The 25,648-nt window shown below is 47.5% G+C and overlaps 1 protein-coding gene across 1 annotated transcript in view; it reads left to right on the top strand.

Annotated features, from left to right (window-relative positions):
* Positions 1-25,648, top strand: part of LOC147113152 (dynein axonemal heavy chain 8-like) — a 1,456,516-nt gene that overhangs the window by 300,987 nt on the left and 1,129,881 nt on the right. Inside the window, exons 12-13 of the mRNA XM_085998053.1 lie at positions 8,669-8,773; positions 24,134-24,295. Of these exons, the coding sequence (XP_085854179.1) occupies positions 8,669-8,773; positions 24,134-24,295 (267 nt within the window). The remainder of the gene's footprint in view (positions 1-8,668; positions 8,774-24,133; positions 24,296-25,648) is intronic.

The following is a 25,648-nucleotide window of genomic DNA, read 5'->3' as shown; positions in this document are numbered from 1 at the left end:
TGGCGGCGTTAGCCTGTAGCGCTGCGCCGCCACCGATGACGTCATCGGTGTGTGCAGCGCCCCGCTATCGCCCCGCTGGCCATATTTGGTCGCTGCCGCCTGCTCCGCGCCGGCCGCAAACAGCGACCAGTACACAGGGGCCTAACTGTGCCGGTAGTGGGGCGAGTTAAGGTGGAGGTGCGGCCGGACGCTTTTTCGGCGGCCGCCTGCCCGCACCTCCGTCCCCGGCCTCCTACACCCCCCCCCCGCGGCATTGCCGGCTGTTTCCAGAGAGCCCGGCACTTCTCCTTGGTGCCGGGCTCATTTGCCGGCACTCGCGAGCGGGGATCGCGCTGTTGCAGGCACCTCCCCCTTAAGAGTGAGAGGAAGGCCTGCAGTACCGCAGGCTGCCGTGCCGCAGCGGGTGGCGCTGCGGCACTTTGCACGCCGATATTCAGTTTCGGCGCCCCGCCCTTGTTTAGCGGCCGGCTTCCACTTGGGGCGCTGAAACTGAATATCCCGCTGGCGCAAGTGGCTCCGCGCGCAGCGGTAATTCCGGCGCCCAGGCGAGCTGGGCGCCCCAAACTGAATTTCTAGGCCTAAATCTAGAACAAAAAATAACTTAATCAAGCAAATATTGTCAAATAAGATCATGACAAAAAAAAACTACTCATTTTGTGCAAGACCTTAGTGCCTTGTGTCTTGTGTGCTTATTTTCCTATTCTCGTGCTCCTATGAAGTGTTTTCTATAGCTGCAGCTTGGGAGGTGGAAGACTGCTGAGCTTTCATTGAGAACACTTCAAATGGCCTTGGAGGACAACCTTGAGCAGCTCTGGTCCTAGAGGGCCCGGCTGGAGACTGCAGCTTCTCGGCATAGGCTGCAGCAGTCTGGCCCGGCTGGCTGAGTGAAACCAGCAAGGGCACTGGCGTCGTGCCTGGTGGAAGAGCAGACATGCTGTCATCCTGAGATAGGACAGGAGGTGCCTCTCCCATGGAGCCAAGACCACTCTCCTGGGGCGGTGGTTCTGTACTCCTAGGGCTATGCTAGAGAACAAAGTGCAAGCGAGATGTGACAACCTGGAAGCCCCTTTCAACAGTGGCCCCAGAGTCATAGGGGTTGATTTTCCTGGAGCCGTCAGGTGGGGTTTCAGGCGTGTGGGGGGGGGAAATCCCGAATTTGGGGGTCCCGACACCATCCCGCCCAAAACCCCGCCCCACGCAAGTTTCAGGGGCGGCGGGTACCTGCCCCGCACTGTGACCCGCCGAAACTAGGCGGGAAGGGATTAGTGCCAATTAACTGCCTGTTAACAGGTAATTAACAGGCAGTTTTTAGCCTAATCCCTATTTTGAGGGGTGTCGTGTGGGATTCCCGACGGCTCCAAACCACACCAGGTTAGAGCAGGGTTGAAGGAGTTGGAGGGGTCGCGATGTCGGTGTTCAGGTGAATGATGGGTGCATGAGTGCAAAGGTAAGTGTGTTTGGTGTGTCTAAAGTGTGTAAAGAACTTTTACTTACCTGTACTTACCTTAACAGCCTTTCTTCCTGTAGCCGTCGGGAGCCCATCACTCAGCCGGCACTGAAAGCTGAACGGCTGCGATCTGTGAAAAGTGACAGCCTTCAGCTTTGAGTGCTGCTGAGAGTTCTAACTGAGTCTGTGCAGAAGGATTCATGTTAGAACTCAGACTGTCAGTGTTTCACAGCTTCAAACAGCTGTGAAACACTGATATTTCATCTGTCAATAACTCTTGACAGATGAAATTGCAGTCTGTGATGTCACCTGTTGCCGGGTGGCCCTTAATTGGCCTGCTGAGCCCGATGGGCGGGCTCAAGAAGGTCAATCAAGGGAAAATCACGCGGATTGGTCGGACGTCGAAGTAGGCGGATCTAAAACCCGAAAGTTGTAGTCCCGCCTTCTTCCCGACAGCTTCAGGAAAATCGACCCCATAATGTCAGCTGTCTGAGCTTTCACGGTAGCAGTTTGTGCCACCATGCAAGCTGTCAGAGCTGTCATGAGGCTCCATCATGATGGGTTTCATTGTGGTGTTGATCCATCTGACTATTCGGTCCGTGTTGGAGAGAATAGTCTCCATGCTCTACGCAAAGCCTTGAGACAAGTTGGAGTTGGACTCCTCCATACTCCGTGGCATTGTGTACAAGCTGTTTGGCAGGCAGTCCAGTGCATCTAACATTTCCTGGTAGATGTCCATCAGTCTTCTTCAGTAACTTGGGCCCTCGAGGTCTGCATCTGAGTCGTCTGTAGTAGGACGTTTGGGAACTCTCTCTTTGGCGAGTTGGCACTTGTGGTGTCCTATCCCCCGGCCTACCTCCTGCGCTCTTGTGCCTGGTGAGTCACCACATGCAGATACCTCCTCTAATCTAGCCTCTATAATCCGCATGGTGCTTTTATCTGAATTGGTGCTTGTGAGAGTCAGATCAAGCGACGGTACATCTTCTAGAAGGCTGGCCACCTTTTCCTCCACTGACTGAGGGGCCTCGACATTCATAGCAGCTGAAATGAAAGAGAAGGACAAGGGATAGCTTGTGGTGTGAGGGAAAGCAGAGAGAAAGAAGTGGGTGTTGAAAACATCTGCAGATTGTCATGCAGAGTGTATGGGGTGAGGGAGAAGTCAGAAGAGACAAAGAGGAAGAGTCAGAATAATTACATAGGATTACATAGGATATACAGCACAGAAACAGGCCATTCGGTTCAACCAGTCTATGCCGGTGTTTATGCTCCACTCAAGCCTCCTCCTGTCTTTCCTCATCTAACCCTATCAGCATAACCTTCGATTCCCTTCTCCCTCATATGCTTATCTAACCGCCCCTTAAATGCATCTAAACTATTCACTTCAACCACTCCCTGTGGTAGCGAATTCCACATTCTCACTGTTGAATTTCATTTGCCAATTATATGCCCATTCTGCAAGTTTATTAATGTCTTCTTGTAATTTGTTGCAGTCCTCCTCAGTATTGGCTATCCCCCCCAATTAGGTGTCATCCGGAAATTTAGAAATTGTGTTTTTGATTCCAAAGTCTAAATCGTTAATATAAATTGTGAACATCAGTGGTCCCAGCATTGATCCTTGTGGAACAGCACTGATCCTTGTGGAACACCATCTCCTATCTTCTGCCACTCTGAATAGCTGCCATTTACCCCTACTCTCTGCTTTCTGTCTTGAAGCCAGCTAGCTATCCATTCTGCTACTTGTCCCCTGATTCCGCATTCCCTGACCTTATTCATTAGTCTATTATGTGGTACTTTATCAAAGGCCTTTTGAAAATCTAGATACATTACATCTACTACATTACCCTAGTCTACTCTCTGTTACCTATTCAAAACATTCAATTAGGTTGGTCAAGCAAGATTTTCCCTTTTGAAATCCATGCTGACTTATATTTTTAGTTTCTAGATGTTCTTCTATTTTCTCCTTTAGTAGGGATTCCATTATTTTTCCTACCACCGATGTCAAGCTGACGGGCCTATAGTTCCCTAGACACGTTCTATCTCCCTTCTTAAATATAGGTATTACATTAGCTATCTGCCAGTCCTATGGCACCACACCTTTTTCTAACGAATTACTAAATATGTGTAGTAATGCCTCTGCTATTTCTTCCCTAGATTCTTTTAAAATGCGCGGATGTAATCCATTCGGACCAGAGGTTTTATCCTCTTTGGGTTTCATTAGTTTATTTAGTATATCTCCTCGTTTTATTTTAAATGAAGTTAACTCATTACTAATCTCATCATCCGATGTCATCTCCACCTGTTCTATCTCCCTGGTAAATACTGAAGCAAAATAATTATTTAATATCTCTGCCATCTCTCCATTGCTACCTGTGATATTATCCTCTCCATCCCTTTGTGGCCCTATTCCCATCACGACCTTTTTTTATTTATGTGTCTGTAAAATATTTTACTATTTTGTTTTATGTTCCTTGATAATTTAATTTCATAGTTCCTCTTTGCCTTCCTAATTTTTTTTGACTTCTCTCTTAATCCCTTCATATTCTCCCTTATCATGCTGTCCCCTGCTGTCCATGTACTTAATGTATACCTCTTTCCTTACCCTCAATTTGTCCCTTATGGCTTTATTCATCCACGGTGTCTCATTAGTGTTTAGCTTGTTCTTGTTTATTAGCGGAATGTATTTTTCCTGGACTCTGTTGAACACTGTTTAAAATGTTTCCCATTGCTGCTCTACATCATTGTTTGCCAATACTGTTGTTCATTTTATTTTCCCAAGTTCTATTCTCAGCCCCTTAAAATCAGCTTTTTCTCCAATCTATTACCCTGGTCTTTGTCATACCTATGACCTTCTCGGTTATTATCTTAAAGCGTATTATATTATGATCACTATTGCCTAGATATTGCCTAGATACCCTGCACAACGTCTCCTGCAGCATTGCAACTCACCTTGGCCTCCACTCTGCCTCTTCTCATGATGACCAGCTCAGTCTCTTCAAGGGGGAGAGGCTCTGCGGTTCCAGCCTGCAGATGGTGTTACAAGAACATAAGAACATAAGAAATAGGAGCAGGAGTAGGCCAATCGGCCCCTCGAGCCTGCTCCGCCATTCAATAAGATCATGGCTGATCTGATCCTAACTGACAATCCACTATCGCAGAACCATCTCCTGCATCTAACAGAATTAGACACACGAAATAGGAGCAGGATCAGGCTACACAGCCCCTGGGCCCGCTCCGCTACCCACAGGGCCATGACCGATCCGAACCTAGACTCATGTCCAAATTCCTGCCCGCTCCCCGTAACCCTTAATTCCCTTTACTTCTAGGAAACTGTCTATTTCTGTTTTAAATTTATGTAATGATGTAGCTTCTACAGTTTTTTGGGGCAGCATATTCCATGGACCTACCACCCTCTGAGTGAAGTAGTTCCTCCTCATCTCAGTTTTGAAAGAGCAGCCCCTTATTCTAAGACTATGCCCCCTAGTTCTAGTTTCACCCATCATCGGGAACATCTTCCCTGCATCCACCCGATCCAACCCCTTCACAATCTTATATGTTTCAATAAGATCGCCTCTCATTCTTCTGAACTCCAATGAGTAGAGTCCCAATCTACTCAACCTCTCCTCATATGTCCATCCCCTCATCCCCGGGATTAACCGAGTGAACCTTCTTTGTACTGTGTTGTGGGCAACCTTCTCCTGCAAGAATGAAGGTCGTGTGTTAGTGACAGTCTTGTGAGCTATTTGTAGAATGTGGCTGTCATGGTGGAATATTCTGTGTGTGAGATGTGAGTTACAGGTAAGCAAGGGTTGTAATAGCAACAACAACAACTACTTGTATTTATATAATGCCTGTAACATAGTAAAATGCACCAAATTGCTTCACAGGAGCGTTATTAAACAGAATTTGACACCGAGCCACATAAGGAGATATAGGTCAAAAAGGTAGGTATTAAGGAGCGTCTTGAAGGAGGAAAGAGAGGTAGAGAGGCGGAGAGCTTTAGGGTGGGAAGCCCAGAGCTTATGGCCTAGGTAGCTGAAAGCATAGCTGCCAATGGTGGAGCAATTAAAATTGGGGATGTGCAAGAAGCCAGTGAGTGTGTGAGTATGAGGAGAAGGAGATGTAGTAGTGTACTACAGTGATTCTCGGAGAGTAAAGTGTAGTGGGGGAGGGAAGTCTTGTGAGTGCTGTCAGTGTTGTAATTATGAGACTGTAAGTTGTGCAGCTGTGAGCAGAAAGTATGAGAGCAGTCTCATAAAAGCTCTAGTTAGTGATGTGCCATCGATAACTCAAAGACAAGGAGTTTATAGGATTCAACTAAAGGCTTTTAATCACTAAGAACATTGCAGGTCTTTACACATCGAGTTGATAGAATGACTCATACAGCTCTTGAGACCTTTATATGACAAAAGACAGGGGCGTAGCCAATACACACAATAGGAAAAGGGGGCGGTACACACACAATACAAAGCAGGTAAAACACAAGGGCTGATGAAGGCATATATTTCATCACAGTTAGATCATTGAATTTTTCACAGCATTGCAGCCATGCCCTTGCTGCATTGCTCCTGGCATTCATGAAGGGTCATACAGCACAGATGGAGGCCATTCAGCCCACCGTGCCTGTGCCAGCTCTTTGAAAGAGATATCCAATTAGCCCCACTTCCCTGCTCTTTACCCATAGCTATGCAAATTTTTCCTTTTCTATTTTTTTTAAATATTCATTCTAGCACTGTGGGCGTCACCAGTAAGGCCAGCATTTATTGCCCATCCAAGTTTAGATGGTGTATGACTTGTATGGAAACTTGGGGGTGGTGGTGTTCCCATGTGCCTGCAGCCACGGTGCATTGATGGTGGAGGGAATGGATGCTTAAGGTGGTAGATGGGCTGTCGATCAAGGGGACTGCTTTGTCCTGGATGGTGTTTAGCTTCTTGTGTGTTGTTGCAGCTGCATCTATCCAGGCAAGTGGAGATTATATCCATCACACTCTCGACTTGTGGTTTAAAGGTGGTAGCAAGGCTTTGGGGAGTGAGGTACAATGTTCTCTTTAAGCTGCGCTGCCGCACAACTCTCTGGAGCTTCTGCATAGCTGGCACACTGGCTTTTAAATAGAAAAACCGCGCACGTGCGGAATTTTGAATGGGCTGCCCGAAAAAAAAATGAAAGGGAACATTGGCCAGGAGATGGTTCACTTGCCGCAGAATACCCAGCCTCTGACCTACCCTTGTAGCCACAGTATGGCTGGTCCAGTTAAGTTTCTGGACAATTGTGACCTCCCCACAGTGTGTTGATGGTGGTTGAGTCTACAATGGTAATGCCATTGAACATCAAGGGGAGGTGGTTAGACTCTCTCTTGTTGAAGATGCCTGCCACTTATGTTGTGCAAATGTTACTTGACACTTATCAGGTCAAGCCTGGATCTTGTCCCGATCTTGCTGCATGCGGGAACGGACTGCTTCATTTTATGAGGAAATGCGAATGGAACTGAACACTCTGGAGCATTGCAATTTCCTGCTGGCACTCATTATAATGAATGGAATTTGGGTGCTGCTGGAAGCCCCCTATTGCGTGCTCGGCCAGTAGAGGGCAGAACATGGGGAACAATTTAGTTCTTAAAGGTAGCAATAGCATTAAAAGGCAGGAACCTTAAAAGCTCCTTGAAAAATCCAGAAGAAATTCATTTTTTAAAGGTAATTGGTCAAGATTTTTATAATGTCATTTTCAGATATATTGTGGTAAGTTATTAATTTAATTTATGTGTACCAGAAGCTATAATTTGAATGTCAGTGGTGGTCTTCATATTCATTTAAAGTTTCCAGCATCTGTGAATGAGTTTGTGCTGCTATGTCCTGGCTGGGATGCCCACAGTACCTCAAGCAGCAATCTGACTGCTCCCGTCATGGTAAGAGGACAGCATTGTTATGCCAAGCAATGGGTAGGTATGAAGCATGATGGTCTGGGAATAGGAGGAGGTTACTTTTTTAATGATGAGGCTTCTCATTTTATTCCAGTTGACATGGAGCAGGTGTAATGTTTAGAGGAAGGGGTATTACTACTCTGTGATTCCTAGCTCAAGAAAGGCCCATCAACAGACTTTTGCAGCTAAAGGGGCTTGTGGTTGTTTCCCCTGTAAATAAACCATGTTGTCAAAAGGTGCCATAGTTCTGAACGTGACCTCTATCACTAAGACCTCTAGCACTAAGTGTAAAATAGACAGCATTCTACGGCCATTTAGGACTGAGATGAGGAGAAATGTCTTCACTCAGAGGGTTGTGAATCTTTCGAATTCTTTACCCCAGAGGGCTGTGGTGTGGATGCTCAATCGGTGAGTATATTCAGGACTGAGATCGATAGATTTTTGGGCATGAAGGGAATCAAGGGATGTGGGATTAGGGCGGGGAAGGAGTTGATGTAGAAGTTGAGCCTTGATCTTATTGAATGGCGGAGCAGGCTCAAGGGACCGTATGGCCTACTCCTGCTCCTATTTCTTTTTTTCTTACGTTCTGAAAAAGGACAAAACCTTTCTTGAAAATACCACCTTGTCACTTATGACAGATAGTACTGAAATGGTAACTCTAGAAGCTGCTGTGCCAGATTTTTCTGGAAGTAGTTTGCCCCTGAACTGCAATCAACGCTACAGCAGGAGATCTGAGTGCACTGCGCTCTGACATTCCTTCAGGTGCAGTCAGATTCAACTACCTGAAAAATCATACAGATAGTTCTGCTGCAGTGCTCGTAAACTCTTAGGGGGTGATTTTAACCTAATCCATTGTAGAAAGTAAAATCAGACAGTGTGTAAAATGGGTGGCTAATCGATCCCGTCAGTTTCCCGCCAGATGAGCTAGGTTAAAATTACTCCCAAAAAGTTTAAATCCATAGAGAACAAACAGCATAATTTCACCAGGATGATGCCAGGGATGAGAAGCTATTGTTATAAGAAGAGACTTGACATACTGTGGTTGTTTCCACTGGAGAAGTTGATCAGGAAAACTTCCACAAAAATTCAACCCCAATGTGCTGATTGGCCTCATTCTGTGCTGTAAACTTCTTTGGCTGCATAGTTAAATGATATTCTCTGATCGTGCAACTCTTTGTCTGAACTAGGTTTCACACAGTACAATCCTAGCTGAGTCCAATGTAATTTGTCCAATAGTACCCTAAATGCGATTGAGCTTTATTTTATCTAAGTATTTTCACATTTGTTTTATATTTTTTATATACAGGCGCACTTAGCGGGAATATTCGATAATGTAAATGAAGTGGATTTCCATCCAAAGGAATACGATGTCATGTTGGCTGTCATTTCCAGGGAAGGAGAAAGAATTCATGTAATTATACATCATAGTTGATTCAAATTTAAATCCATTTAGAAGTGCTTAATCCATATGGTTCTGTGAATTATTGGCCTTTGTCACAATTAGATATTGTTGTACATGTGCATCTTTTAGAGTGCATTTGAGGCCGAATTTCGATACAGCCCTAAAGTGGTGAGACCATAGAAAAGTGAGCTTGCCGCTCTCAATATTATGCTGGGTTAATTGTGGTTTCCTACTGTATAGTTTTTTTATTAATTCTCAGGAGATGGGCGTTGCTAGCAAAGTCAGCATTTATTATCCATCACTAGTTACCCATGAGAAGGTCAAAGTGAGCTGCTTTCTTGACCCGCTGCAGTCCATGTGATGAAGGCACTGCCACAGTGCCGAAATGCTTAGAACATAGCCTCGTCATAACCAACACCTTGTTCCGTCAGAGAGACAAGTACAAGGCTTCATGGCAGCACCCTCGTTCCAAGCACTGGCATCTGCTGGACTACGTCATCGTCCGAGTGAGGGACCGCAAAGACGTCTGCATCACCCGCGCCATGACAGGAGCTGATGACTGCTGGACAGACCACCGCCTAATCCGCTCTGTCATCTCCATCAATGTAACCCCAAAACAGCGGCAGCAACAGAAACAATGCCGCAGGAAAATTAATGCTGGAGCACTCAAAGATCCCGCTAAGAAAGCCCTATTCAGCCTGCGCCTCACAAACACCCTGACGACTCCCAGTGATGCTGAGACACAGAGTGCCCACAGCGTCTGGTCTGCACTCAAGGCCTGCATAATCAACACCTGTGAAGAGACGCTCGGTCACTCAACCAGGAAACACCAAGACTGGTTCGACGAGAATGACCAGGAGATCCAGGAGCTAATAAGCCGCAAGCGCAACGCATTTCTGATCTGGAAACAGCAACAGAACGCGAGAGCAAGAAAGCAGCTCTACAGAAGCCTGAAGGCCGAGGTCCAACAAAAAACTCGCGACCTAAAAAATAGATGGTGGGTGGAGAAAGCGCAGGAGATCCAGCAGCTAGCCGACAACCACGACGTGCGTGGATTCTTTAGCGCAATCAAGACCATCTACAGCCCAAGCACCCAAGGCCCTTCCCCACTGCAGGCCAAGAATGGAGAGGTACTCATCAAGGACAGGGAAGCAGTCAGTGCCTGCTGGAAGGAGCACTTCGAAGATCTCCTTAACCACGACTCTGTCTTCGACACGAGTGTCCTCAACTCCATCCCACAGCATGCTACCCGCCACCATCTCAGCACAACCCCAGCCCGGCATGAGGTTGAAAAGGCCATCTGACAACTGAAGAACAACAAGGCCTCAGGAGCAGATGGAATCCCCGCCGAGGCACTAAAGCATGGCGGAGAAGCACTACTGGCGCGAATTCATGAACTCATTTCTCTTATCTGGAAGGAGGAGAGCATGCCAGGGGATCTCAGAGACGCCGTAATTGTGACTATCTTCAAGAAAGGTGACAAGTCCGATTGCGGTAATTACAGAGGAGTTTCCCTGCTATCTGCCACAGGGAAAGTCATCGCAAGAATCCTCCTCAATCGCCTTCTCCCAGTGGCCGAAGAGCTCCTTCCAGAGTCGCAATGCGGATTCCGCCCACTAAGGGGCACAATGGACATGATCTTCACCGCACGTCAATTACAAGAGAAATGCAGGGAACAGCACCAACCACTGTACATGGCCTTCTTTGATCTCACAAAGGCCTTCGACACTCAACCGTGAGGGATTATGGAGTGTCCTCCTCAAATTCGGCTGCCCTCAAAAGTTTGTCACTATCCTCCGCCTGCTTCACGACGACATGCAAGCCATGATCCTGACCAACGGTTCCACCACATACCCAATTCACGTACGAACCGGGGTCAAGCAAGGCTGTGTCATCGCACCAACGCTCTTCTCAATCTTCCTTGCTGCAATGCTCCATCTCACCCTCAGTAAGCTCCCCACTGGAGTGGAGCTAATTTACAAAACAAACGGGAAACTGTTCAAACTCCGTCTCCTCCAGTCCAGATCCAAGGTCGTCCCATCCTCTGTCATCGAATTACAGTATGCAGATGATGCTTGCACCTGCGCTCACTTGGAGGTCGAACTCCAAACCATCGTAAACACCTTCACCGAAGCATACAAGAGCATGGGCCTTACAATAAACATCCGTAAGACAAAGGTCCTCTACCAACCTACCCCCACCACACAGTGCTGCCCCCCGATTATCAAAATCCACGACAAGGCCTTGGACAACATGGACCACTTTCCATACCTCGTGAGCCTACTGTCAACAAGGGCAGACGTCGACGACGAAGTCCAACACCGCCTTCAGTGTGCCAGTGCAGCCTTCGGTTGCCTGAGGAAGAGAGTGTTTGAAGACCAGGACCTCAAACTCTACAGGGCAGCAGTGATACCTGCCCTGCTGCATGCCTCAGAGACATGGACCATGTACAGCAGGCACCTCAAAGCACTGGAGAGGTACCACCAACGCTGCCTCCGCAAGATCCTGCAAATCCATTGGCAAGATAGGCGCACCAATGTCAGCGTTCTTGCTCAGGCCAACATCCCCAGCATCGAAGCTCTGACCATGCTCAATCAGCTCCGATGGACGGGTCACATTGACCGCATGCCCGATACGAGACTGCCAAAACAAGCGCTCTACTCGGAGCTCCGGCACGGCAAGAGAGCCCCAGGTGGGCAGAGGAAACGCTTCAAGGACACCCTCAAAGCCTCCTTGAAAAAGTGTAACATCCCCACCGACACCTGGGAATCCCTGGCCCAAGACCGCACAAAGTGGAGGAGAAGCATCCGGGAAGGCGCCGAATACCTAGAGTCTCTTCGCCGGGAGCAAGCGGAAGCCAAGCGCAGGCAGCGCAAGGAGCACACGTCAACCCAAGCACCCCACCCACCCGCCCCTTCAACCACTGTCTGCCCCACCTGTGACAGAGACTGTAGGTCCTGCATTGGACTCATCAGTCACCTGCGAACTCATTTTTAATGTGGAAGCAAGTCATCCTCGGTTCTGAGGGACTGTCTAAGAAGAAGAAGAGGTAGGGAGTACCAGGATTTTGACCCAGCCATGATGAAGCAATATATGTCCGAGTCGAGGTGGTGTGTGACTTGGAGGGGAACAAAGAGGTGATGATGTTACCATGCACCTGCTACCCTTGCCCTTCCAGATGGTGAATGTCGTGAGTTTGGTAGTTGCAGGTGCAGGTGAAGATTCCTTGGCAAGTTGCAGTTCATCCTGTAGATAATGCACACTACAGCCACTGTGCGCTGATGGCGGAGAGAGTGGGTGTTTAAGCCAGAGGATGGACTGCCGATCAAGGAGACTGAGGGGAAGAAAAACATTATAGCCCAGGAATGGGCGGTAACTTTTGAAAAGTTTGAGAATTGGAGCCAGGCGCTGAAGCTTCAGACTGCACACAAAATTCAGTCTCATTGCACAAAAAAAGGATTGGAGCACTAAATTAAACGCTAATGGCCTAGCTCAGTGGCGTTAAACTCAAAGCGCTGACCAATATCAGGTGCAGTCTAATCACAAATCGTCATTGCCATAGGCTCTTTCCAGTTCTTAAAGGGGTTGTTCACTGATGCTGCAGAACCTCATTCTCATCATTGTTGGCTGTGCAGGCGTCTCAGCCAGCAGCAGCAGCTCAAGGAGAAGGAGCCAGTCAACTCAAGCAGCCGTAATGATGGAAGATCCATGCCCCAAGGAGAGAGCCCGCAGATTCTGCGAACATGCATTGGAGGCGTTGGTGTTCGCAGTGGAAAGATGGACGGCAAGTCATATTTCCTGTCGCAGACTGGAATGATCCGCTGGCGAAGAAATTAAGGGCAACAGTGACCTTGACTGCCACTGAGAGAGCCGTGGTCATCCTGATCTGAGGCTGGAGGTCTGGTTTCAGGAGGTGGCAGAGTTCTGTTACCACCTCCTTGCTGAAGCAAAGCATTCTAATACACTGTTTATCGCTTAATTGGAGGTAGGAGAAATGGTCTAGGAATACCCTTGTTGTGCGGGGTCCTTTAGGGAAGAGTGACCATAACCAGAATTCTTTATTAAGATGGAAAGTGAAGTAGTCCAATACGAAACTAGGGTCCTAAATCTAAACAAAGAAAACTACGAAGGTATGAGGAGTGAGTTGGCTATGATAGATTGGGGAGCTTCATTAAAAGGCATGATGGTGGATAGGCAATGGCTATCATTTAAGGAATGAATGCATGAATGTTATACATTCCTTTCTGGAGCAAAAACACAAAAGGAAAAGCGGCCCAACCATGGCCAACAAAAGAAATTAAGGATGGTATTGGATCCAAAGAGGAGTCATATAAAGTTGCCAGAAAAAGTAGCAAGCCTGAGGATTGGGAGCTGTTTAGAATTCAGCAAAAAAAGACCAAGAGATTGATTAAGAGGGGAAAAATAGAGTATGAGAGTAAACTTGCAAGGAACATAAAAGCAGACTGTATAAGCTTCTACAAGTATGTAAAAATAAAAAGATTAGTGAAGACAAATGTAGGTCCCTTACAGTCAGAAATGGGAGAATTTATAATGGGGAACAAGAAAATGACAGAGCAATTAAACAAATACTTTGGTTCTGCCTTCACGGAAGAGGACACAAATAACTTCCCAGAAATGCTAGGGAACCAAGGGTCTAGTGAGAAGGAGGAATGAAAGGAAATTAGTATCAGTAAAAAAATAGTGCTGGAGAAATTAAAGGGACTGAAAGCCGATAAATCCCCAGGGCCTGATAATCTGCAACCAAGAGTACTAAAAGAGGTAGCCATGGAAATAGTGGATGCATTGGTTGTCATCTTCCAAAATTCTATAGATTATGGAACAGTTCCTGCAGATTGGAGGGTGGCAAATGTAACCCCACTATTTAAAAAAGGAGGGAGAGAGAAAACAGGGAACTACAGACCGGTTAGCCTAACATCAGCAGTAGGGGAAATGCTAGAGTCTATTATAAAGGATGTGATAACAGGACACTTAGAAAATATCAACGGGACTAGAAAAAGTCAACATGGATTTATGAAAGGGAAATCGTGTTTGACAAACCTACTGGAGTTTTTTGAGAATGTAACTGGTAGAATAGATAAGGGAAAACCAGTGGATGTGGTGTATTTGGATTTTCAGAAGGCCTTTGATAAAGTCCCACATAAGAGGTTAGTGTGTAAAATTAAAGCACATGGGATTGGGGGTAATATACGAGCATGGGTTGAAAATTGGTTAACAGACAGGAAAAAGAGCATAGGAATAAATGGGTCTTTTTCGGGGTGGCAGGTGGTGACTAGTGGGGTACCGCAGGGATCAATGCTTGGGCCCCAGCTATTCACAATATATATCAATGATTTGGATGAGGGAACCAAATGTAATATTTCCACGTTTGCTGACGACACAAAACTAGGTGGGATTGTGAGTTGCAAGGAGGATGCAAAGAAGCTTCAAGGTGATTTAGACGAGTTGAGTGAGTGGGCAAATACATGGCAGATGCAGTATAACGTGGATAAATGTGAAGTTATCCACTTCGGTAGGAAAATCAGAAAGGCAGAGTATTATTTAAATGGAGATAGATTGGGAAATGTTGATGTACAAAGGGGCCTGGGTGTCCTTGTACACCAGTCACTGAAAGCAAAGATGCAGGTACAGCAAGCAGTTAGGAAGGCAAATGGCATGTTGGCCTTCATTGCAAGAGGATTTGAGTGCAGGAGCAAGGATGTCTTAATACAGTTATACAGGGCCTAGGTGAGACCACACCTGGAGTACTGTTTGCAGTTTTGGTCTCCTTACCTAAGAAAGGATATACTTGCCATAGAGGGAGTGCAGCGAAGGTTCACCAGACTAATTCCAGGGATGCTTGAGAACTGCATGTGCCCCTGGGATACGTGGGCCTTTACGCAGGCGTACGTCTGCAGACCCAGGAGCACAAGTCTTCGAAGGTCCGGAGCAATCAGATAGGTGCGTACTTTTCTTGTGGTTCGGAGGCTTTTGCCCACGGCAAGCTTTCAACCACAATTTCCACCCCATTCTGCTTCGCTATTCTTCCTACCAAAGTGAATAATCTACCTTTTCCCCACATTATATGCCACCTTCTTGCCCACTCACTTAACCTGTTTATATCCCTTTACAGACTCTATGGCTGCAAAATTTGGAGGTTTAACGTCTGTCGATAAGGCCAATTTTGCTGAAAAAATGGCAGCCGCCTCGCTTCTGGGGCAGAACACAGCAGCCGCCATTTTGGAGAAGCTGTTAGCGCTGCCATTGACTCTTTAGTTAACCATGGATGGATCACTTTTCTCATGGAGTTTTTATTTCTCATTGGAATGTATATTTGCGGAGAATTATGAAATATTTTTTGAAGTGTTCACCGTTGCTTATCTACCATCATACATTTTAATCTAATTTCCCAAAAGTACCTTAGCCAACTCACCCCTCATACCTATGTAATTAGTTTAATACTCTAGCTTCACACTTAAGTACGTCAATCTTGAACTCAGTGTGAAATTCTATCATATTATGATCACTCTTCCCCAAAGGATCCCTTACTATGAGATTACTAATTAACCATATCTCATTACACAAGACAAGATTCCTGGTTGGTTCCACAATGTAATGTTCTCGGAAACTGCCGAGCATTCCATGAACTCATCCTTCAAACTACTTTTGCAAATTGGATTTTTCCAGTTTATATGAAGATTAAAGTTCCCCACGATTATTGCATTACCTTCGTTACATGCTCCTCTTATTTCTTGATTAATACTTTTTCTAACAGTTTTGCTACTGTTAAGGGCCCTTTTAACTACTCCCACCAGTGTTTTCTGCCCCTTGTTATTTCTCCACCAATACTTATTGTGATTCCTGCTCTTCCGAGCCAAGATACTTCCTCACTATCAGGGCTACCCCACCGCCTTTTCCATTTTGTCTGTCTTTTCGAAACATCAAGCACCCTGGAATACTTAGTTCCCAACCTTGGTCACCATGCAACCATGTCTCTGTAAAGGCTATTAGATCAAACCCATTTATCTCTATTTGTGCCATTAATTCATCTATCTTGTTATGAATGCTTCATACATTCAAATAAAGCACCATTAATATTAATGTCTTACCATTTTCCCTCATTTGATCTGATTCACTGATGCACTATTACGATTAAACTCTCTGTCCCTTCCTGTCACGCTCTGCTTATCTTTATCGAAATCGCGAGACTGCTCTATGGCCTTGACTTTAGTTTCAAGATTTATAAATTTCCCCTCACCTGAACCCTCCACCGCACCCCTCTTTTTAGTTTAAAGTCCTATCTACTGCCCTAGTTATTCCATTCGCCAGGACACTGGTCCCAGCCTGGATTAAGTGGAGCCCATCCCAACGGAACAGCTCCCTCTTTCACCAGCACTGGTTCAAGTGCCCCATGAATTGAAACCTGTGTCGCCCGCACCACTCTTTGAGCCATGCATTCAATTCTCTGATCTGTTTGACTCCATGCCAATTTGCACGTGGTTCAGGTAGTAATCCAGAGATTATTACCTTTGAGGTTCTACTTATTAATTTGGACCCTAGCTCCTCAAACTCCCTCAGCAGAACCTCATTCCTAGTTCTACCTATGTCATTGGTTCCTACATAGACCACGTCAGCTGAATCCTCCCCCTCCCATTCCAAGTTCTTCTCTAGCTGCGAGGAGATGTCCTTAACCCTGGCATCGGCAGGCACTACAACCTTCAGAACTCCCATTCATTACTGCAGAGAACAGTATCTATCCCCCTGACCTTACTATTCACTACCATTATCACATTCCTTTTCAGTCCCCCACTTGAAAGGCCTCCTGTACCACGGTGCTGTGGACACTTTGCTCATCCACCCTGCAGACTTTGCCCTCATCCACACAGGTAGCAAATACCTCGTACCTGTTGAATAAGGGCAAAGGCTGAGGCTCGTCCAGTGCTGCACCTCGGGTCCCCTTACTTGTCTATCCATGACCACTAATCAGACCAGTACCACTTCCTAACCTAAGGGTGTAACTGTGTACTGGATCAAAGTGTCCAGGTCACTTTCCCCTTCCCTGATGCCCCACAATGTCTGCAACTCTGAGCTGAAGTTCCTTGAGATGCAGACACTTGCTGCAGATGTGGTTGTCTGGGATTGCGATGCTCTCCAAAAACTCCCACATGCTGTAGTTGCTGCACATCTCCTGCACTTCCATCCCTATCTAATCTTGTTTTATTTAATCCTCCGATGCCCACCAGTCGCGGAAGGCCTCAAATGTGCTGGTGGACATTGCGTACTCCATCTCCAGGGACACACGGGCGTGAATGTAGCTGCAGAAGAGAGGTTGGCCGTCGGGCCGAATGACTCCCTTGCCTGCCCGCTGCCTGGGCCTGTAAATGGCCACTTTGGCCAGGCCCAGGAGCAGTCCTACCAGGAGGTCTTCCGACTTGCTCGCTAAGGTACAAGATTTCACTCTTCTTATTGCACTGGTGGATGGCAATTGTCATCACCAATTTAGAGTTAAGCATGTGCCCACTTCTTAAAGGGACACAACCAATGAAGACTGCAACTTATCCAAAATTAAAAGGAAATATTCCAATCATCTAAAACTACTCCTATAGACTAAAACACTATAGTCTGATTTTAACCAAGAGCAGAAATTGGACGGTTTTAACTCCCAGGCGTCATCTGCATCTCATCCATCTGGACAGGCAGCTGACCTATGGGTGGGAGCGAAATTTTAGGTGGCAGGAGGCTGCTACTGGCACCAAAGAAAAGGCCGCTGGCAAGAAGGTAAGTTGCGGGAGTGGGGTGAGCCCGAGTAAAATTGACATCAATGGGACTCGAGGAAAACTCTCCACTGGCTGGAGTCATATCTAGCACAAAGGAAGATGGTTGTGGTTGTTGGAGGTCAATCATCTTAACCCAAGGAAATCGCTGCAGGAGTTCCTCAAGGCAGTGTCCTCAGCCAAATCATCTTCAGCTGCTTCATCAATGACCTACCCTCCATCATAAGGGCAGAAGTGAGGATGTTCACTGTTGATTGCAGTGTTCAGTTCCATTTGCAACTCCCCAGATAATGAAGCAGTCCATCCCTGCATGCAGCAAGACCCAGACAACATTCAGGCTTGGGCTGATAAGTGGCAAGTAACATTCACACCACACAAGTGCCAGGCAATGACTATCTCCAACAAGGGAGAGTCTAACCACTGCCCCTTGAAATTCAACGGAATTATCATCGCTGAATCCCCATCAACATCCTGGGGGTTACCATTGACCAGAAACTTAATTAGACCAGCCACATAAATACTGTGGCTACAAGAGCAGGTCAGAGGCTAGGTATTCTGCGGCGAGTGTCTCACTTCCTGACTCCCCAAAGCCTTTCCACCATCTACAAGACACAAGTCAAGAGTGTGAAAGAATACTTTCCACTTGCCTGGATGAGTGCAGCTCCAACAACACTCAAGAAGCTCGACACCATCCAGGACAAAGCAGCCCGCTTGATTGGCACCCCATCCACCACCTTATATATATACTATAGAAATGCAAGTCTTTCTTTCTTTAAACATTCACTCCCTCCACCACCGGCACACCATGGCTGCAGTGTGTACTATCTACAAGATGCACTGCAGCAACTCGCCAAGGCTTCTTTGGCAGCACCTCCCAAACCCGTGACCTCTACCACCTAGAAGGACAAGGGCAGCAAGCGCATGGGAACACCATCACCTGCAAGTTCCCCTCCAAGTTACACACCATCCTGACCTGGAAATATATTGCCATTCCTTCATCGTCGCTGGGTCAAAATCCTGGAACTCCCTCCCTAACAGCACAGTGGGAGTACCTTCACCACACGACTGCAGCAGTTCAAGAAGGCGGCTCACCACCACCTTCTCAAGTGCAATTAGGGATGGGCAATAAATGCTGGCCTTGCCAGCAACACCCACATCCCATAAACGAATATATAAAAAAAAAATCTGGGTATTGTGGCGGAGCCACCAAGGGTCTCAGAACAATTGGTAATAATCCCTTTAACTACAGTGTAGTGCAACCGCGGACTGCACCTTTAAACTGCCGGTTAACTGTACTGTATTGTGTTTTCCTGCACTCCACGTGATGACGTCATGACGCCGATCACGTGACCACCAGTGGCGCGAAGAACGCGATGACGTCATGACGTCAGCTTCCAGAATCTTCCAGTAGTCGTTGAGTGCCCAGCAAGCTGAATAGACCTGTGTACCGTTTCTCCTGTAGTTTCCCTGTTAACTTCGTTGTTCATTAAAACCTGTTGATTTTTCATCGAGTCGAATACCTTATTCAGATAGGAACCTCCGTTCCTACATTGGTGACCCTGATCTCGTCGGACAACTTTCGTCGAGGATGAACACGAACGCCGTCGCCCTTAAACTGCCGCAGTTCTGGGAACAGCAGCCAGCAGCATGGTTTTTCCAGGCAGAAGCACAGTTCGCTCTCCGGGAGGTCACAGCGGATGCGACCCGTTATTATTACGTGGTTGCCGCTCTCGACAGTGCCACGGCCTCGCGGGTCGTCAGCATCCTTGGAAGCCCACCAGAGGAGGGCAAGTACGAAGCGCTTAAAGCCCGTTTGCTACAGGTATTTGATCTTAATAAGTCAGAGCGGGCACGCAAGCTTATTTCCATGCCCGGCCTCGGGGACTCAAAACCGTCAGAGCTGATGAGTCAAATGCTCACGCTGTTGCGCGCGGAACCCCAATGCTTTTTATTCCGTGAGCTTTTCCTCTGCCAGCTACCCGAACCGGTTCAAGCGGCATTGGCCACACTGCCATCACGGACGGTGCTGAACTCGCTGCAGAGGCAGACAAGATATTTACTGTTACTCAGCAATGTTGTGCAGCCACGAGGCGCCTTTCCCCCACGCGAGCGAAGCCCGGCCCTCCCCCAGCAGGATGGTGCGCGTACCACGCCCGTTTTGGCACCAAAGCTCGATGCTGCCGGCCTCCTTGCAGTTTCCCTCAAGAGAAAAAAAAAACGCCAACAAGCCCGCGTCCCCCCAGATGGACAACAAGGTCTAAAAAGCACAGCAAGTTAGCTATGGCGGCGGGCTCAGCGGGCAAACTCATTTACGTTACGGATTCTGTTACGGGCCGACGATTCCTGTGCGACACTGGTTCACAGTGCAGCATCCTCCCAGCTTCAAAGCTGGACCTACTATCCGGCGGCCAGGGCCCTTCCCTCGTGGCAATAAATGGCACTGCCATGCGTACATTCGGGAAACGGACGGTAAACTTAACCTTCGCCGGTCAGCGTTTTGTCTGCGACTTCATTACAGCTAAGGTCTCACAGGCCATCCTGGGTGCTGATTTTTTCTGTGCAAACGGTCTGCTGGTCGACGTCCAACACTGCCGACTCATTAATGCGTCCACTTTCCACGCAGTGCCCTGCCACCGCAGCACCGCCGTGTCCTGGTCGGTGGCCTGTGCGGTTCCGTCACAAGACGGATTTACGCGCCTGCTCGGCGAATTCCCGGAGCTCACCGGGCCTACTTTTTCGGCTGCAAGCACACGGCACGGGGTGGAGCACCATATCTCCACGACCGGAGCACCCGTTTACGCTTGGGCGCGGCGATTAGAAGCCGGCAAGCTGGCAGCAGCAAAGGCTGAGTTCCAGACCATGGAGCGCCTCGGGATCATCCGGCGTTCGGACAGCCCTTGGTCCTCCCCACTGCATATAGTACCCAAACCAGGCGGCGGATGGCGACCTTGCGGGGATTACAGACGCTTAAACGACGCCACGACACCGGACAGGTACCCTATTCCCCACATCCAGGATTTTTCGGCACATCTGGCCGGCAACGCTATATTTTCTAAAGTGGATCTCGTTCGTGGATATCACCAAGTTCCGGTGCACCCTCCAGATGTCCCCAAAATGGCAGTCATCACTCCATTCGGCCTTTTTGAGTTCCTCCGCATGCCATTCGGTCTGAAAAACGCAGCGCAAGCATTCCAGCGGTTGATGGACTCTGTCTTACGGGATCTGCCCTTCATTTTTGTATATCTGGACGACATCCTCATAGCCAGCAAGGATACGACAGCTCACATGGCCCATTTACATACACTTTTCACCCGACTCAGCCAACACGGCCTTATTGTCAATCCGGCTAAATGCACGTTTGGAGTATCCAGCATTGATTTCCTGGGACACAGGATTACCCCAGAAGGCGCTGTCCCGCTAGCCACTAAGGTAGAGGCAGTTACCGCATTCCCGCGGCCTCACACGGTCAAACCCCTACAAGAGTTCTTGGGGATGGTAAATTTTTATCATCGTTTTGTCCCCAAGGCGGCCCGGTTAATGCAACCTCTGTACGAAGCACTCAAAGGAAAGTCGGGCAAGGATGTTCTCACTTGGACACCGCAAATGGACCAGGCATTCCGCGATACCAAGGCGGCGTTGGCAGATGCAACTATGCTAGCACACCCACTCCCGGGCGCGACTGTTGCCCTCACTATGGATGCCTCCGACTACGCCATCGGAACGGTGCAAGAGCAGTGGGTTGACGGGGGTTGGGAGCCGTTAGCCTTTTTCAGCCGCCAACTGCGCAAGAACGAGCGAAAGTATAGCACATTTGACAGAGAGTTGCTAGCCCTGTTTTTTGCCATTCGGCATTTCCGTTTCCTGCTAGAAGGCCGTCCGTTCACTGCATTCATGGACCACAAGCCGCTCACCTTTGCCATGGCCAAAATGGCAGAACCTTGGTCAGCTCGGCAGCAGCGCCACCTCACATTTATATCCGAATTCACAATGGACTTGCGGCACGTGTCAGGCAAGGATAATCTCGTGGCAGATTGCCTTTCCCGGGTTCCAGTCCAGGCAGTCCACCTGGGCATCGATTTCGTCGGACTGGCAGAGGATCAACTGGCAGACCCAGAGGTACAAGCGTTTAGGACCACGCCTTCCAGTTGGCAGGTTGCAGACGTGCCGTTTCAAGCGGCAGGAACCATGCTCTTGTGCGACACACCCATGGGAGTGCCCCGGCCCATTGTGCCGGTCGAATGGCGCAAGAAGGTATTCCAGGCAATCCACGGGTTATCTCACCCGGGGATGCGGGCTTCTCAACGGCTGCTGTCCTGCAAATTCGTTTGGAAAGGCATGCATTTGGATGTCCGGGACTGGGCAAACAATTGCGTCAATTGTCAAAAATCCAAAGTCCACCGTCACATCAAGGCTCCGGTGGCCAACTTCCCGGTGCCTGAGCGCCGTTTCGACCACGTTCATGTGGATTTAGTAGGTCCCTTTCCTGGGTCGCGTGGATTCACACACCTCCTGACGGTGATAGACTGGACCACCAGGTGGCCAGAGGCGATTCCCTTGGCCGCTACCACCGCAGCAGACATCGCCAGGGCATTTCTTTCGTCGTGGGTGGCTCGGTTCGGGGTGCCATCAGACATCTCCTCGGACCGCGGTCCGCAATTCACATCAGAGCTGTGGAACGCAGTGGCACAAGGCTTGGGTACCAAGCTGCACCGTACTACCGCGTACCATCCGCAGGCGAATGGCCTGTGCGAAAGGTTCCATCGGTCTCTCAAAGCGTCCCTCCGTGCCAGCTTGAGGGGACCCAACTGGGTGGACAGGCTCCCATGGGTGATGCTAGGCCTCCGGACAGCACCAAAAGAGGATCTTCAGTCTTCATCGGCTGAGCTGGTTTATGGCCAGACACTCAGAGTACCAGGTGACTTTCTCCCTCCACACACCGAACCATGGTCTGCAGCTCAACAGCTCCTACTTCATCAGGAGGCGGCCAGGACTTTCCTGCCCATCTCAACCTCGCACCATGACCTGCAGAGGCCTCACGTCCCGACAGAACTCATGAGGTCGGACTATGTCTTTATTCGACAAGACAGTCACAGAGACCCACTCAAGCCACTGTATACCGGACCTTTTCGTGTCATCTCATCAGGGGAAAAGTTTTTCACAGTCGAAGTCGGTGGAAAGTCTGATACCGTCTCTATTGACCAGCTCAAACAAGCCCACTTGGATCGGAGTGAGCCTGTCGTGGCTGCCCAACCGCCTCGCCGCGGCCGACCACCGTTAGCCGCCAGAGCAGCCGTGCACCTGCCCACCGTCGAACAGCCCGATTCGACCTCTGACGCGCCTGCACCTCTGACTACCGTTTCTGCCTCGCCCGGGACGCCGCTTCTGCCGCAATCCGGCACTGGTTCTTCTACTAATGCCCCGTTTCCGCTGCCTGAATTTCGTCGCCGTTCGGCCAGGATCATTAAGCCTCCTACTCGGTTGACAATGTCCATTAAAGTGGATTCTGGGGGGGGCGCCTGTGGCAGAGCCACCAAGGGTCTCAGAACAATTGGTAATAATCCCTTTAACTACAGTGTAGTGCAACCGCGGACTGCACCTTTAAACTGCCGGTTAACTGTACTGTATTGTGTTTTCCCACACTCCACGTGATGACGTCATGACGCCGATCACGTGACCACCAGTGGCGCAAAGAACGCGATGACGTCATGATGTCAGCTTCCAGAATCTTCCAGTAGTCGTCGCGTGCCCAGCAAGCTGAATAGACCTGTGTACCGTTTCTCCTGTAGTTTCCCTGTTAACTTCGTTGTTCATTAAAACCTGTTCATTTGATTCATCGAGTCGAATACCTTATTCAGATAGGAACCTCCGTTCCTACAGTATCACACTTTAAGAAGGATGTCAAGGCCTTGGAGAGGGTGTAGAGGAGATTTACTAGAATGATACTAGGGCTGAATGGTTTCAGTTTGTCTGGAAAGACGATTGCAACTGAGGTTGTTCTCCTTAGAGCAGAGAAGGTTAAGGATAGATTTAATAGAGATGTTCAAAATCATAAGTTTTTTGATCGAGTAGATAGGGAGAAAATGTTTCCACTGACAGGAGGGTCAGTAGCTAGAGGACACATATTTAAAATAATTGGCAAAAAAGCCAGGGAGATGGGTTTTTTTTTTACTCAGCGAGTTGTTATGATCTGGAATGCATTGCCTGAAAGGATAGTGGAAGCAGATTCCAAAGTAACATGCAAATCAAAATTGGATCTCTATTTAAAAAGAACATTTTTCAGGGTTATGGGGAAGGAGCAGGGGATTTGGACTAATTGGTAGCTCTTTCAGAGAGCCAATACAGACACAATGGGCTGAATGGCCTCCTTCTGATTCTGTGAAATAAAGGCAATTAAAATTTGTTTTGATTGGTTCATATATATCAGCACTATCATAGATAACTAGAATATTTCTTTGAAAGCTACTGATTAATCATGTATTTCTCATGGAACTGTTTTTGAAAATTTTAAATACCCTACTTGTTAAATGCTGTCTATTAACATTCGTGATGATGGATGCTAATCACTTTTCATGTTCACTTTTTTTCATTTGACATGTAGTTGGATACCCCAGTGATTGCAAAGGGCCCTGTGGAACTATGGTTAAGTGACTTATTGCGTGTGCAGCAAGCTTCCTTGCGTACTGTGATTAAATTAGCATATTACAGCTTCGCTGAACCAGATTTCCAGCTAATACCTTTCCTCTATGAGGCTCCTGGTCAGGTAAACCAATATAGACAATTATAGTTCTGTTTTACTGATTCATTTTATCATTCTTCCTTATTATCGGGCCCTGTGGATAGCCTGGGTTAGATCTTACAGATGCAAAGGCTATAATATGCCAATTTCTTAAATAATTTGTATTAGTGTTGCATAATTAATGTGTTTTCTCCAGTGCAGAATATATAGACCCATTTCGAGATAGGGAACTTGGAAAATAAGATAATTGATAATTTCTAGGAAGGCATGATATGCTGGTCTAAAAGAGTCAGGGATCAAGGAAGATAATTAGAGAGCGTTAGTTTCATTCAGTGAGATGTATCAAGCATTTCAATTATGTTGGAAGGTTAAGGAAGTTGGACTAATAACATTTGGAAAAGAGAAGACATTAAAGTGACCTAATTTCAGTTTCCAAGATTACGAAGAGGATTGACAGTTAATTGAGGCAATTTTTTCAAATGGTGAAGGGTTTGAATACCAGGGAATACAAATTAAAAATGAGGAAGTTAGGAATAAGAGAGAAATCAGTTGGAATGTTTTTACAAAAACCATCACAGACTTGCAGAATAAACAGCACATGGTGATAGGGTAGGAATGCATGGTTAAGCTCTAATATAACGTCCATGGTATACATTAGAGGTCCTTGCCGTGTACAGATCGTTCCTGGCTGCCATTTCTCTGTGCGGTAGTCCCGGGCCAAAACTGGTTGACCTATCTTAAAACTTCTGGTCGGCCTTTCATTCATATTCTGAAACTGCCTGTTCTCCACATCTCTTCTGATGTTTGGCTGAACCAAATCCAAGCGGCATCGTAGTCTTCGATTGAAGAACATCATGGCTGGAGTTTGGTTGGTAACCGCATGTGTCGCATTCCGGTAGGCAAACAAGAAGTTATCCACCTTGTGTTGTAGGGGTATGTCTTCATTACACATTGCCTTGATAGCCTTCTTGAATGTTTGAACGAACCTCTCAGCCAATCCATTGGTGGCTGGATGATATGGGGCGGATGTGTAATGCTTAACACCATTGTTCTTTAAGAACCTCCGGAACTCTTCAGACACAAACTGTGGTCCATTGTCGGAGCAAATCTGTTCAGGCAGCCCATTTCTGGTGAATATGGTTCATAAGACTGTGATAGTTTTTTCTGTGGTGGTTCAGGACATTTTTATTACCTCTGGCCACTTTGAATGTGCATCCACCGCAATTAAAAACATCGAGTCCATAAATGGACCAGCAAAATCAATGTGTACCCTTTGCCATGGAGATGAGGGCCACTCCCATAGATGTAGAGGGGCTTGTGGTGGGGCGTTTTGGACCTTCTGGCATCCTGTACAGCACTTGGTCATCTCTTCGATTT

The sequence above is a fragment of the Somniosus microcephalus genome, chromosome 9, assembly GCF_052327205.1.
Source record: "Somniosus microcephalus isolate GS21.2 chromosome 9, FLI_Smic_1.0, whole genome shotgun sequence".
Classification (NCBI taxonomy): domain Eukaryota; kingdom Metazoa; phylum Chordata; class Chondrichthyes; order Squaliformes; family Somniosidae; genus Somniosus; species Somniosus microcephalus.
Note: the sequence above shows the minus strand (reverse complement) of the source record. Positions and strands in the feature narration are given on the sequence as shown.